Source organism: Malaclemys terrapin, chromosome 2 (assembly GCF_027887155.1).
Source record: "Malaclemys terrapin pileata isolate rMalTer1 chromosome 2, rMalTer1.hap1, whole genome shotgun sequence".
Lineage (NCBI taxonomy): Eukaryota > Metazoa > Chordata > Testudines > Emydidae > Malaclemys > Malaclemys terrapin.
The window spans coordinates 103,074,383-103,090,735 of NC_071506.1; the positions used below are offsets into that span (position 1 = coordinate 103,074,383).

Below are 16,353 nucleotides of genomic sequence, written 5' to 3' on the forward strand. Positions count from 1 at the left end.
ATGCTGTCCTGGTGATTGCATCAGATAAACTATACACGAGAAAATGTATTTTGTAGGCTGTGGAGGACGACTGTCTAAGTCTCTGAAGGAGAAGGCTGAGTAAGAGCTAAAATGGCTCAGAATAGCCAAGATCCAAACATGCTGTAAAGAGGGATGAAAAATGACATGCTGGGGTAAAGCCAGATTAGCCTGCTTGGTGCTGATGGTAGAGTAGGAGTAAAAGTATTGGTAGTATATTAGAATGTAGCCATTGATTGGCCAAAGAAACCTTCATTAAAGCAATTTACAGCACACTCTGTGTGTTAGTCTGTCTAGAGCCACCAGACTCTGGAGAGAGAGAAAGGAAGAGAAAACCTAAATAAGAGAGGGGCTTACAGAAATCCCAGGGCATATAAATATTTATAGCATAGAAAGTGAATCTTGTGAACTAGTTAACAATAATTCCTGTGTTTACACGATGAAAAATATGCATGTTTGATTGTGATTCTAATCTCAATGTACAACTTCCATCAATAAATATTCCTTTTAAAGCAACAACCCCCTTGAAGATTACATCCCACACTGGTTGTACAATTCTGCCTATATACAATAGGATGCATAAATTATGGCTACTCCCCCATTAATGCCTCTTTGGGCACTCTGCCCACAATTTACATTTTAATATTCACAACTCCTGGAGGGAAAGCAGACAGAGAGAGGGATCCAAGAGTAATTTTAAATCTCTTGATGTAATAGTTTACCATATTGCAGAATGAGGGTGCCGGAATCCCACATCTGTGTATTTATTAGGGCTGTCAATTAATTGCAGTTAATTCAAGTGATTAACTCAAAACAAATTAACTTGATTTTAAAAATTAATCACGATTAATCACAGTTTTAATCGCACTGGTAATCAATAATAAAATACCAATTTAAGTTTATTATAAATATTTTGGATGTTTTTCTACATTTTCAAATATATTGATTTCAATTACAGCACAGAATACAAAGTGCACGGTGCTCACTTTATATTATTTTTATTACAAATATTTGCACTGTAAAAAAGATAAACAAAAGAAACAGTATTTTTCAATTCACCTCATACGAGTACTGTAGTCAATCTCTTTATTGTGAAAGTGCAATTTACAAATGTAGATTTTTTTGTTATATAACTGCACTCAAAAACAAAACAATGTAAAACTTTAGAGCCTACAAGTCCATTCAGTCCTATTTCTTGTTCAGCCAATCGCTAAAACAAACAAATTTGTTTACATTTACAGAGATAATGCTGCCCGCTTCTTATTTACGTCACCTGAAAGTGAGAACAGGCCAGGCATTTGTATGGCACTTTTGTCGCCGGTTTGCAAGGTATTTACATGCCAGATATGTTAAACCAGTGGTGGGAAACCTGCGGCCCGCGGTCCACATGCGGGCTATCAGGGTAATCTGATTGCAGGCCGCGAGACATTTTGCTGACTTGACCGTCCGCAGGCATGGCCCCCCGAGCTCCCAGTGGCCACGGGTTCACTGTTCCCAGCCAATGGGAGCTGGCATCTGGCCGCCACTTCCTGCAGCTCCCATTGGCTGGGAACGGTGAATTGCGGCCGCTGGGAGCTGCGGGGGGTCATGCCTGCAGACACTTAACATCAGCAAAATGTCTCACGAACCGCAATCAGATTACCCTGATGGGCTGCATGCGGGCCGCAGGTTGTCCACCACTGTGCTAAACATTCGTATGCCCTTTCATGCTTTGGCCACCATTCCAGGTGATGACACTTGTTAAAAAAATAATGCATTCATTAAATTTTTACTGAACTCCTTGGGGGAGAATTGTATATCTCTTGCTCTGTGGTTTTACCCACAATCTACCATATATTTAGTGTTATGGCAGTCTCAGGTGACGACACAGCAAATGTTGTTCGATTTAAGAACACTTTCATTGCAAATTTGACAAAAAATGCAAAGAAGGTATCAATGAGAGATTTCTATAGATAGCTACAGCAGTCGACCCAAAGTTTAAGAATCTGAAATGACTTCCAAAATCTGAGAGGGATGAGGTGTGGAGCATACTTTCAGAAATCTTAAAAGAGCAACACTCCAATGCAGAAACTACAGAACCTGAACAATCAAAAAAGAAAATCAACCTTCTGCTGGTGGCATCTGATTCAGATGATGAAAATGAACGTGTGTTAGTCCGTGCTGCTTTGGATCTTTATCGACCAGAACTTGTCATCAGCCTGGAACCATGTCCTCTGGAATGGTGATTGAAGCATGAAGGGCTGTACAAATGTTTAGCATATCTGACATGTAAATACCTTGCAATGCTGGCAACAACAGTGCCATGCAAACTCAATTCGCTAAACAAGAAGCAGGACTGAGTGGACCATTGTTTTATTTTTGAGTGCAGTAATGTAAAAAAAATTCTACATTTGTAAGCTGCACTTTCACAATAAAGAGATTGCACTACAGTACTTGTATCAGGTGAATTAAAAAATACTATTTCTTTTGTTTATCTTTATACAGTGCAAATATTTGTAATCAAAAATAATGTAAAGTGAGCACTTTGTATTCTGTTGTAATTGATATCAATATATTTGAAAATGTAGAAAACATTCAAAAATATTTAAATAAATGGTATTCCATTATTGTTTAACAGAGTGACTAAAACTGCCATTAATTGCAATTATTTTTTTAATCTCATGATTAATCACAATTAATTGTTAATCTTTTGACAGCCCTAATATTTACATGTATTGACAAACTGACGTGTCATGAAAACCGGTCACTTTTACCAGTGTTACATTTATGTGCATAGTCAAACTTCCCTTTAGTCATCAGTGCATGCAACTAAATATTATGCAGTGAAAACACCAATGAAGTTGGCATATAGGCTGTGAAACTGGAGAGCAAACCTTCACATCAGTAGGAGTACCTTAAAAGAAAGACATTGGTGTTGCTTTTCTTTTCTAGGTAGGCTAAATCTTCCTTCCTCCAAGCAGCAAAAAGGAACATTTGCTATAAGAGATGATCGCAAGAAATCTTAATGAAACAAGTCCCATTTCAGACCTAAAATTAATCTATTCCAACCAGACATCTAGTTCCAACTCAGAACTTTCAAACAACATCCCAAGTGCTCAAGACACATTATTTTGGATTGCAACTGGATCATACAGGCAAAGGCAAAGTATTTGGAGACCATAAAGATCTGACAACAGTTAAGCTTTGTTTTAAAAACATAGAAAGAAAGCTCTAACTTGTTTCACATGTTTTTAAAACCATATTTTGACTTGATTTACTCTTGTCAAAGTTGCATGATTTATTTTCTATCATAAGACATTAATCATGTCTCTTAGAACTCTTTTCCCCCCTGTATTCAAAGAAATGTAATACATACTCTCTCTTCATTATTAACAAGCACACAAATCAGATGTCCCTGGGCTATCCCTCCAGTTTAACAGAGTGCACATGTCTCTACAATATGTAGTATCTTGTCTTCATTTGAATATGTGTTGAACAACCTAATAGTTTAACAGCAGTTGAAAAGCATTTAGTAATTGAATTACCTGAAAGTACTTTCTAATCAGATAATGGTGCTGTCTGAGAATATACGCAAAATGAGATTATAGACATGATCTAGGTACAGGATTTCAGTCTATTTGGATACTATGCCGATACATACACACACATCAGAGCCCTTAAAACACACATGTAGAAATGTTCAGGACAATCATGCTGACTAATTGGAGAATTGCTTTGAAATTAACAAGATGAAATTCAGTAAAGACAAGTGCAAGGTACAGCACGTTAAGGAGGAAAAATGGGGAATAATTGGCTAGGTCGCAGTACTGCTGAAAAAGATCTGAGGGTTATCATGGATAACAAACTGAATCTGAATCAACAATGTGATGCAGCTGTGAAAAAGGCTAATATCACTCTGGAGTGTATTAACAGGAATGTCATCTGTATGACACAAGAGGTACTTGTCCCACTCTACTCGGTACTGGTGAGGCCTTAGTTAGAGTACTGTGTCCGATTCTAGGTGTTACACTTTAAGAAAGATGTGGAGAAATTGGAGAAAATTCAAAGGAGAGCAACAAAAATGATAAAAGGTTTAAAAAAAAAAAAGCCTCGGCATGTTTAGTTTTGAGAAAAGATTGATGGGGGGGACCCGATTACAGTCTTCAAATATGTTAAAGGTTGTTATAAAGAGGACTGTGATCAATTATTCTCCATGTCCACTAAGGTAGCACGAAAGTAATGGGCTTAATCTGCAGGAAGAGAGATTTAGGTTAGATATGAGGAAAATCCTTCTAATTATAAGGATAGTTAAGCACTGGAATAGGCTTCCAAGGGAGGTTGTGGAATCTCTGTCACTGGAAGTTTTTAAGAACAAGTTCGACAGACACGTGTCAGGTATGGCTTAGGTTTACTTGATCCTTTCCTCTGCACAGGGGGCTGACTTTGATGACCTTTTGAGGTCCCTTCCAGCCCTATGTTCCTATGTTTCTAGCACTGCTACTCATAAGTAGGGAAAGCAACCAATCAGCTTTAAAGGTATCTGATTTCTTTCCCCTAAATGGGGGCAGCAATCAAATGAATCCTGTAAATTAACAATTCCTGATTCACACTGGTGGAAGCAAGACAGATCTCTTCAGGTTCCTCTATTAGTGGCCATCACAATAATACCTGAGATGAGAATTGGGCACCGGGGCTGTGTACTGTTTCAGACGGTTTAATCCCATCACTCCATAGAAGACCCAACGGGCCAGATCCTAGTCTGTGTTTAGTCTGCTTAAAATTGTTCTTGTGGTGTAAAGAAGCCATAAAGCTGGCAAAAACACAACCTTTCTCTATCCCTGCATCATAGAGGTGCTCTAGTAGCTCCTACCCCAACATGCATCTGACATAGAGGGTACAGCAGGGGAGGGGAGGGCCTTGTTTGGGTGCTCTGGTGATCCCTGAATACCTGAGAGTAATTTATGCCAGAGCCTGGCCCAGTCAGGCTTGAATAAACATGGTTTAAAACTAGGTTTATTTCATATTCCCTCTCCCTTCCCTCTCCCTCCTCTAGTCTTTCTCCAAGCTCAGCTCAGCCATCCCAGGGACTCTGGGTCAATGACTGAAGTTACTCAAGACATACTTTGTAGCCCCAATAAATAATAAAGCATTGTCATTCCCATCCCACCACTGCCACCACCATAGCCATCTAGGCCCTGGTGTTTACAAATAGGGGAGGACAAATGCAGTAGGAGAAAATGGATTTAGTACATGGGCCACATTGCCACATGAGTGCTGTGCCCCCATGGTGACTCAATCTGTTTTTTGTTTTGTTGGTTTTTAAAACCTAGCCTTAGTCCTTCAGAAAATGCATCTTTTTCAAAATGAAAAAATAAAAATAGATTAAATGACCTATGTGTTTTTTCAACGATTTCTTCCTTTCCCCCCTTCCTTCCCTCAGTTCCTAGAATGCTTCTGCATTTTCATTCCTCTTTCCTTAGTGAATAGCTGTTGGCTGAGAGAAGAATTTTTAATGGGATGTCTTTGGGTTCTCCCTTGTTAACAACACTATGCCAGTTGTCAGCTAAGTAGTGGCAAAAAGAAGCCACAGTTTACATAATCCCTACAATTATTAAAAGAGCACAGGTTGGTTTACTATGTATTGGTGCTGCTTTGCACATAAACGACTTAAAGGTTCTAGATTGCTCAGGTGCCTTTCATTTCTGTGGCACTGGTTCAGTTCTGCACCAAGATGTTACAATCTGATAGTTGTTTGGTGATCATTAGGAATGAATTGATTAATACAGTTCCTAGTGGAACATGTCCACATCACACACAAAAAGCACCATCTCAAAACACACCTTTGTTGAGAATCTCATCAGAGAGTCCAAGAACTGAATGGGCCTGTAGACTGAGCTATCGTCTTAATCGCTAGAACTGTTAGTCCCTCCATGAGAGGGCTGAGACACCCTGACAGAGTATTGTGAGGTAGTTTGCATTCTCTCTGCAGCTGTTATGTAGTAAAGCAGGAGACTTCAATCTTTAGGGTGGACAATTTGTCAATTCTCACCAGCACTGACTTTTGCTTAAAAATCAAAATTTGGGGTGAAATCCTGGGTGTATTGAAGTAACAAAAATATGCTTAAAAGGTAAGCAAAGGTGGGGCCAAATTGATAACCATTTCTAAATTAGTGAGAATTAAGAGACTTCTAGGTCAGTAGCAGATGAGATAACAAGTGTGGTATCTTCTGGAGGGATGTCTGGTTCTCTGTAACAGGGTTGTTCTGTTTGGATCAAGACTACTTGATGAGAGAGCTTTTCAAAGGCACATATAGCATTTAGCTGCCCATTTCAATCACAAACTTTAAGGCCAGAAGGTACCATCATGATTATCTAGTCTGACCTTCTGCACATTGCAGGCCATAGAACCTCACCTATCCACTACTGTAATATGTCCATAACCTCTGGCTGAGTTACTGAAGTCCTCAATTATTGATATAAAGACCTCAAGTTACATAGAAGCCACCATTTACTCTCGTTCAAACCAGCAAACATCCCATGCCCCATACTGCAGAAAAAGGAAAAAAAAAAAATCTACCCTAATATCTCTGCCAATTTGACCTGCAGGAGACTTTCGTTCTAAACTCTTTTATGCTTCTTTGAAAATCCCAGCCTAAATTGTCACTAGTGGTGAGACATTTATTCCCAAGGAATTTTGTGTGTGTAAGTGATGAAAAAATGATGTAGCTATTTTTAATACAATATCCAAAATTTGTAGATAGGTTCCAGATGAATATACCATATTCTGCACCTTGAACGGTGGATATTTTGTTTGATATGCTCTATCAAACCAAGGGCAAAATAAATATAGGACAATAAATGTCTGGATTGTTAATACATGTGTGGAAATGTGACTTGATTAGGTTACAGTTAATAAGGATAAACATCTGTATAACTGAAATGATTATATTTTCTCTGTTCATTTGTGTTAATAATGACAAAAAATAAAAGGGTTTTTAAAAAACCCATCTGGATTGCTAAAATGTAAAAGCAAACAGACTTGTTAGAATTGTCTATATATATGAGTACATATATGTACATTTTAAAAGCTTTTAGGAACCTTCTCGTAAATGTGCCTGATTTATTATTTTTCTTCAAGGCTTGATATATTAACTTTTTACCTTCTCAGAAAAACGTTTCAGTTAAACCCAGGCTTGCAACACTCACTGAAATATTTCTCCCACATTCAAACCCACACAGAGGGCCATTGTCTTAAACCTAGTGCATTTATGACATCATATCAAGTCTAGTCTTTCTGAGCAAGAATTGGAGGTAGCTTTGCTTTATTATAACCAGTGCTGCTGCCAACACATGGTTCTCAGAGCTTCACATTAAATGAGATGACATAATGACACAAGTCCAGCAGCCTAAGGTGATATCACCACGCCATTTAAAAACAATTAACACAGTTAAGCTGCTTATCAGATTAATTTAGAACTTTGAACATTTTCATATTTTAATATTTCAAATTATGGACTGTCCAAGATCATCAGTAGACCAATCTAGTGCATTATATAAAAGCAAGTATTTTAAAATAATTAACAATGATAAATCAAATATTTTTATCATTCCTTTGCACAGTCAGAACCTGATCTTTGCAAAGGTTTGGGATTACTCAAGTGAGTAAAATTACTCCCATGCACAAGTCTTTGCAGGATCAGGCATCCTGTTTGTTATTTGCTCTTTTATAAACTGTGATCTCATTGTGGTAATTTGTTATTGGTACGCCTCAGAGTGGAGCAAATGCAGTTTTTAATTTTTCATTGTAATAAGCTGAGAGTCTGCAGTGTAGAGTGTTATCTCACCACCACAAAGCAGCCCTAAAGCAGCCTGCTTATTGACATTTGAAACTGCTGTATTAAATTAAAAAATAGTCCCCTTCATGCTAATAGTGCTGATAGATTCTGAACAGCTGCAGGGCTTTTTGTTGTTTGTCATTTTAACACTGTTTTGTAGCTAGAATCGCGCAGTGTCTCGTTCAGCTTGGTGTCATTTAAAAAAGACATTTGAGCTGACAGCCAATTTTAAATATTTGACCTGATAGTGTAAAGGAGATTGAGTTAATACTGTTTTCTGTTAAATATTAACTCCAGAGCTATTAATCATATTCTTGGTATCACATGGCTTTTCCCCACACATAATATGGGGAATCTTATGTCACATGGAGCAAAACGATCTAAGAGTCATAGGTGTCCAAAAACTGAATGACAGAGGCCCAGCAATTAGCTTCATGGCAAATTATGCCTTCTGAAGGGTGCATTTGAGACTTAATGCCCAGTATCTGGCCTCAGATTTCTAAAGGTTTGAAGTTAGCATGAACATAAGACATAAAGGTAAATGGTGTCAGATACATTATGCTTTACCATTACTGTCCTGTTGGCTGATGACCTGCCACAGCCATGACAAAGGAACCCACTGGATTGGTCCCTAAGCTAGAAGAAGATGTCTTAATAATGCAAGCTGATATTTAAGGGGCCAGGCTGCTGGTGTAAACTGGTGTGGCTCCATTGGGTATGTCTAGACTCTATGCTGCAGCTGGGAGGTGTGATTCCCAGCATCGGTAGACAGACTTGCGCTAGTCCACTTGAGCTAGTGTGCTGCTAAAAATAGCAGTGTGAACATAGTGGCACAGGTGGTGGCTTGGGTGACCTGCCTAAGCTCCAACCCAGGGGGTCGGCAGACTTGAACTCGGGTGGCTAGCCTGGGTTTCCACCAGGGCTACAATGTCCACACTGCTATTTTTAGCGTGCTGGCTCAAAGTGAGCTAGTGCCATGCTGGGAATCACATCTCCCAGCTGCAGTGTAGACATACCCAAAGACATCTGTGGAGCTATGCTGTGTTCTTGACCCAGATAAAAGTCATGAAAGGACTGTAGGGATGGGGATATCCGTTAGCTGATATGTGAAGCCCTTCTTAGCCTTATAATGTGACAAAGCAAATACTTGTAACTTGTTTATGGTCTAAAGAAATGCCCTGGTTTCCAGGATAATAAACTGATGCCACAAACAGAGCATCGAGTAGTGAATGGTGATAAAACAAGAGACAGACCAGAGAGGAGAAAAAACGCCCTTAATTAATTTTTTGATGATGTGCATAAAATATATGGGACCTGATCGTCCCCTGTGTAGTCATTTGCAAAATGAATGTAAAACACCATCTTTCTGACCAGTAGCCTTTTATACCAGCTTTGCACAGATCACTAATGGACTGGTCAGGTAGTGGAGAGTCAGAGCCATGGTTTCTTCCAAACTCCATTTGAAAAGTATCAGCTGGTGCATATTACCAGCTTCTGCTATTTCACTTGACAGAATTACACATGCTGGAGAGAAGCAGATACTGGATGGAATGTCACAAATACACTACAAGTCAAGTAATATAGCCATCCATTCCTGTAAAGAGACTAAGGTCTGATAAGAAAACTAACTGTAATGGTTTTCATCTGCTCCTTTCTGCAGACACACTCATCTTTACAAATGTGATTCTAGCTCTTCTGGGTAATTCCTTGAAAACAAAGATCCCACAGGGTCTAATTCTCTACACTTGAACCTGGTGAAGACATTTATAGTTCTGTAGAAGTGGAGTAAATGCTACTGTTGTGATTTGGTAGAACTTTTTATTCTCATTTTACACACTGTAAAAGGTGCAAGGCAGTGGAGAATCAGGCCCACATTCTTTAACAATTTCAGCCTTAATGCTTTTTTTCCCCTCTCCCAGTACAATACCTATATTAGTAATGAGATTAGCAGATAAACAGTATTTAACACTGGGGACCTTTCTATTACACTGGAAAAACACTTTGGGGGATTTAATAGACAAGATTTAGCTGAACTAGTTCAGAAACCTCCAAGTACATGTCCAAATAGCCACTATTTACCTGGAGACCTCATAAATTAAGAGGTGCACAAAAGTTGGTGTAATTGAGATCGGTAGGCCGGGGTAAGTTGCTGTAGCCTGCATGCTGATGGAGGGGGAGAAGGTGGTGTTGTAGCAAGAAAAGCAACAAACGGGGTGTAAGATTAAGCAGGACCCAGACTTTGTCTTTTCACCTTCTTACATCATCGCATTGGTTACTTTTCTGGCTATAAACTCACTCTTCTGCCACACCACATCCTGTAGATTACACCTACTCATCATTGTGGGGCCTGATCCATCTCTGTATTACTCCAGTTGTATACCAGTGTGACTCCACCGAACACAAAGTTAGCATGTCAGTGTCGGCTGAGTCAGAACTACTTTACATCAGTTGTCTGACAGCACAAGCAATGGAGTTACACCAGTGTAAAGCTGGAGTAAACCAGTGGTGACTCAGGCTCGCATTGAGGGCTGAGTCCTTTCCCTCTATTCTGCTACTGAGACAGTGCAAAGCAGCTGGAAAGCCAGAAAAGGGCAGCCAAGGATTCCCCCCGTGCACAAGGGTATCCTCAAGTTGTGCAAAGCTGGGATAGTCAGCCTGCCACACACACTTCTGCATAGAGGGCATATTGGGGCCAAACCTTCAATTGTCACAGCTATAGGCTGCTCTAAATTATTCTGGGGGCCTTTTCAGCCCCAGGCTGGCCCAGGATCAGAATAGTGGAAAGCCACCCTCCTCAGCTGTAGCAGCGATAAGTTTGGTGCAGCTGAGGACTGAAGCCAGAGTTATCGATACATAACTTTCCCCACCATTTACTTTGCTAATAAATATGGCCTTGACTGAGTTGCCCCTTTATAAATGTGCTGAAGACAGAAACAAGGAAATATACATATTGCTAAGTGAGGAAGCAAAGGTGTGCACTGCAAAGGGTGTGAAAAAGAACAGCCTGAGGTAATAGAACAGTGGTGGGAAACCCACATGTGGCCCATCAGGGTAATCCCATTGGCCGGGAACGGCGAACTGCAGCCACTGAGAGCTGCAGGGGGCTATGCTTGCGGATGGTCAACATCAGCAAAATGTCTCGCGGCCCGCAATCAGATTACCCTGGTGGGCCGCATGCAGCCCGTGGGCTGCAGTTTGCCCAGCACTGTCATAGAATCAGTGTTCTCAATGCTTCCCCCACCAGCCCCATGTGCCACCACTTCAACATTGACACCATAAGATTCATAGGGTGTGGTTACACTGCAAGGTGGGAAGGCCCCAGAGGTTGGACTGCAGTCCGAGCCAGAATGTCTACACTGCAGTTAAGCAGCCTCTTAGCCTGAGCCTCACGAGCCCGGGTCATCTGGCATGGGCCAGCTGCAGGTGTCTAATTGCAGTGTAGACATACTCACAGATTCATAGTTTTAAATGAATGAGATACTGCAAGGGTTATTGAGCACTGAATTGTCAGTGGATTTATTTGGAATTACTTAGCACAGGTGTTTCTCTAACTGATATATTGGGAAAATTCAGTATTCAGTGATCCTCGTATTTCCAGCTGTGCCAGGCTTTGTGCTCGTACAGTGAACCTAATGTAAAACACATGAGGATCTTGTGAAAGGTATTTTCTTACAGTCTCTGTGCGTCTCTGTTTATTGAGGTGTGTTTCTTTGGTCCTGGGTTTTCATAAAGGGTATAATATGGGTTTTATAAAGCTGTCCTTGAACCTAGAATCTCCTTCCTTGCAACCAATACATTCCAAACCATGCTAACTAGCATGCAGCATGTGAGCAGGTGAAAATAGGAGGAGAAGGAATCTGACAACAGCCCATTATCCATAATACATGCATTTTGAATGGCACTTGTGCATCTATTATGTACTTAAGCATGTTTTTACTAGTAGCCCAAGAAATCTTGAAGCAAGTGTTGCAAACATCTGCGTGTAAAACAATATAAAAGGAACAAAGTTAACAAGGGACTAGGAGGTTGTAAAACAAGGGTAGCAGAGTGCATTCACCAGAAGTAAAAACTGAGAGCGTTAAAAGAATTTAACTATAGCTAATGTACGCACGCATTTTAAATGGACTAAAAGCTCTTTTAAGGGTTCAAAATCCTCAAACACATGCATACACTTGGAAGTGAATTGTTAGGTCACGGTACCCGGAGATATTTCATTGGTATCTACTCTACCCTAGCAGAATAGTTATTTTTATACCCTAACAGATATCCTGTGATAGTGCCATACATTGCCAGCAGTGCCTAAGAGCTATGAAAGTCTCTGCAGGTTTTTATTTGGGCAAGAAGATAAACCCTCACATGAATCCAAAATCACTGCTCTCTTTATTTAAGTTTGGGTCTGGCTAGAAAAAATATGTTTATTCAAACTCCTTGAAGTCATTGAGGCCCAGATTATTAAAGGTGTTAGGTATTACTGTGCTCAGCATTGCAATGCCTAACTGATTTAGGAGCTCAAATCTCATTTTCAAAAGGGATTAAGACATTTTGGAGCCAAAATCCCATTGATAGTCAATAGGATTTAGGCTCTAAGTGCCTAACTCCCTTCTGCAAATGACATTTAGTCTTCTAAATCAGTTATGTGTTGCAGTGCTGAATGCTTAAGTACCTTTAAAAATGTGGGCCATAGAGGCCTACCTGGCCCTTCTAATTTTATAGTTCACCTGACCTTGGAAGTGGGGGTCTTTTCCCTGTGAACTGCATGTGCTGCTGGATATCCAGGAAAGGCAAAGTCCTCTCTCCCCTCTGAATTGCCTTTATTAGAGAGAGGCTCAAGATTATTTTTCATGGTCAAAGGTCTGCTGAAGTTGCAAATTCCATACCAGTCACCCTTCATGTTTCAGAGAGGGGCATTCTCTCCTGACTGACAGGTACCGCCTCTTCAGCACACCTTTGGGGCAGGAGATGGAGGAAACAATTTGTCCACAATAGGAGCAGATTTCTTCTCGGTATGCAGAGTCTGGACTAACATTCTCTAGGAGTTGGCATTGGTAGTTTGGATCCAGCTTGTGATCTCTGAGAGCTGGCTACGACTTGTTGAATATTTTACACCCATTGGCTGGGTAGTAAGAAGCAGAGATTAAATACAGTTATGTAAAAGAAAAAAATAAATGAGATTCCTGGTCTTTCAAAAAAAAAGTGCCTTATTATCAAAAACTCCTTGTCCATAACAATATTGTCATTTATCTTTGCAATTTTATTTCTGTTGAACTCTGAAAGCCCCATCTCCACCTTATTATTCTTGAATTTACCAAATGTGCAGACATTTATCAAATGGGCCATCAGTAGCAGTAGAAATGCAGTAGTACATCCAAGTTAAAATTTTTGCTTTGATTACTACAAATCCATGGAGCCCTTGGGTCCAAGGCTTCTACTGCAGCACAGCTATTTGCAAATAGATTTTTATAGCACATTAGTGCTGAAGGAGAGTCCAAAGAAAATAGTCCTTTTCAATATTAAAACCAGCTGTGACTTTCTTGTGCTGATGACTCATTCATTTTTTTTATAGGGTGGGAGAACTAAGCAAAAGACACACAGAGTCTTATTCAAGACGTTGTTTGTTTTGCAAAGGGTATCCTAGCCACAAGCCAACTTGATCATACCAATATGCAACTCATGTTTATTTAAAACTTTTTTTCTCTTAACAGTTCCAATTATAAAAACAGAACCCAGTGATGACTATGAGCCTGCTCAAACCTGTGGACCAATGACCCAAGGATTAAATCCTCTCTCTAAACCATACTACAGCCAGCAGATCATGATGCCTCCTGATCCTGGTTCGTGCCTTGTGGCTGGCTTCACTTCCTGTCAGCAGAGAAACACTGTGATGTCATCTTCCCCCAACTCAAGCCCCAAGCTGCATGATCTTTCATCTTCTGCTTACAAGTGCATCACCAACCCGGGCCACAGTCACCTAGGACTTCAGCAGCCCGCTGGAGGTGTCCCCACCGTACAGGAAGTGCCAAGGTCTATAGTTGTGCACCCAAGTTCTCCAGAGCAATCATCTCTCATCATGCTGCAGCCGCAGGTGAGTCAACATCTGAGCAGTAGCTGTTCCCTTGGTTACCAACAAACACTCTATCCCAACAGTCCCTCTTCTCCAGTTCCATCCGTTACCCAAGAGCCAACCTATTTGCAGTCCTGCAGTCCAACTCACTCATCCATAATGGGTCAACAGCAGCACCAACTGCCGAAGGTTCAAAGAAATGAGTCTCCAACAAACCAACCACTGTCATTGCCAGAGTTGCATGAGGACAGTAATCATAATTTGGCCCCTATTCCTGTAATGATCAAGCGAGAACCTGAGGAATTGGACCAGTTGTACCTGGATGATGGTAAGTCTTCCACAGCTGTAGAGGTTTGCATTCAACCATATTGCTATATCAGTGAGTTCTTTTAACCCCCTCCACAATTCTGATGGAAGAAAGTGCGAATTAACAGCTTTGTGGAATGGTGCAGAATTTTGCTCTGATGTTCTCTGTCTGAGAAAGAGTTCTTTAATTTTGTTTGCAATAATGAAAGTGTATTTTTAAGCATTAAATGCTGTTAGTCACTGTAGAGCTAGCTGCATGACCAATAGCTACATTGCAATAATCTTAACCAGATGGTCTTGGTTTCTGCCTATGCCAGTGACCTGTGGAATGGCAGTGAAAACATATTTAACATTGTCCTGTTCGTAATGCAATGAAACTTCAGATACACAAATCTGATAATTGGAACTACATCATAAACGGCTCTATTTCAGCTGAGAAAACTCAAATTAAAAACTGAAGCATGTCCTTCAGCTGATGGCTTTTCAGTCTGGTACCATCTGCAGTTAGGGCTTTTTTCATTAGTTCCTACTGTAGATTTGTAGCCAATGTTTTTTTAGTTTGTAAGATTTTATAGATATACACCCACACGCACCACTCAAATGTTAAAATGCTGTGATGAACTTGTCAGACTTCCGTTTCCAAAGATTTATTAACAGAACATAATAAAGAGGGTAATCTGGAATTTGATTATATGACCTCCCTGAACTGTGATTTAGCACTTACCGCTAAGTATCCCAGTAGTATTCTGAACCTTCACTTTAATGCAATATGTGAGCTCCCTTTCAATAGCAATATATTTTTATATAATATACTACGATATTTGGAAAAGGAATGTCTTTGAAATGTCTGTATTGAAACTAATTGGTACCAAAGAGCTTCTGAATGTGATTGTCTTTCAGGGAGAAATTATAACAAAAGACAATTAATTTTACTTTTTTAATATAATTTTGGCGACAGTTATTCATTTGATTTCAAACTGCATGATACTTGCTGAATTAGGATAAAAACATTAGTATTTTTGAGCTTGAATAACAGCATTTTGCTTTTCAGTTCTGAGAAAACATCTTTCCTTAATAGAGATCCTAATCAGTTACATGACAGACAAATCGAAGAAATTTTCCTAATTAGGAGCACAGTTCATTAAAGTTTTACATGGCTGTTACACAATTTCATTGCATTTCTTTCTATGCTGAGGACAGGCTAGTCTTCATATAGACATTGTCCATTTTTTCCGCATGCATACTGCCATGAGAAACAAGATTAAAACTGCTGCAACCCCCAAAATGAAATAAACAAAAAGTAAAAAGCCCTAATCAAATGAAAGATTGATAGAAAACAAAGATTAGCCAGGGTGGGACTGATCACAAGATTAACAGCTAAGATCTTCATATAATAATCTTGGAGATTCAATCCATATCAGTAGCCGCCATGTAACTATGCCTCTAGAAAAGCACCACATTACCCCTCCACAAATTATACCCATCATCTCCTCTCTTCCTTTTTTGTTTAATACAATTTATTTATTTTACGACTAATAAAAAAATTAAAAGGATTACTTTGGAAGAGAGAAGTATAGGAATATCAGAACTCTCTCATTCTGAGCCACACTGATAGGCTGTGCAATTGGTGCAGTCCCACTGGGAGAAACACCCCCTCAGCATTCAGAAGGGTTCTCTGCTGCTCCCCATTGGAGGGGCATGGTTGGGGCTCAGGAATATTGGATGCAGGGATGCACAGATTCACTACCCAGAACCCCCTCAGTGAAGAGGCGCACAGCAATCTCAGAATCTGCTACAGCTCCTAGCTTGCAGTAGATGTCACAGGGCTACTCTGTTGATGCTCTGTGTTCTGGAAAAGAGAATTTCATTTCCCCACCCCAAGCTTATTTTCTCTGACATAGCGTAAATGACTTTGCCACAGTAGTTATTTTGCAATCTCCGATCACTGTAGCCAGGTGATAGAATCCATACTTCAGTATGTATCATGCTATTTAAAGCCATTCTGTGACCAGCCACAGAACTAGAGACAGAGAAACAATCCCTGCTTTTATTAATAGTAAAAGAAAATACATGACTCTATTGTTACCCTACTTCCACAAATTAAGGATCACTCTCTAAAAGCAGTGGTAGTAAAATAATAGATATATATACATA

At 39.9% G+C, this 16,353-nt stretch overlaps 1 protein-coding gene across 4 annotated transcripts in view; it reads left to right on the top strand.

Annotated features, from left to right (window-relative positions):
- Positions 1-16,353, top strand: part of NFATC1 (nuclear factor of activated T cells 1) — a 146,828-nt gene that overhangs the window by 95,776 nt on the left and 34,699 nt on the right. For 3 of the 4 annotated variants that reach the window (XM_054020262.1, XM_054020263.1, XM_054020264.1), the window contains exon 9: positions 13,535-14,221. In XM_054020262.1, coding sequence (XP_053876237.1) covers positions 13,535-14,221 — 687 coding nt within the window. The remainder of the gene's footprint in view (positions 1-13,534; positions 14,222-16,353) is intronic. The other variant, XM_054020265.1, reaches the window with a different exon arrangement.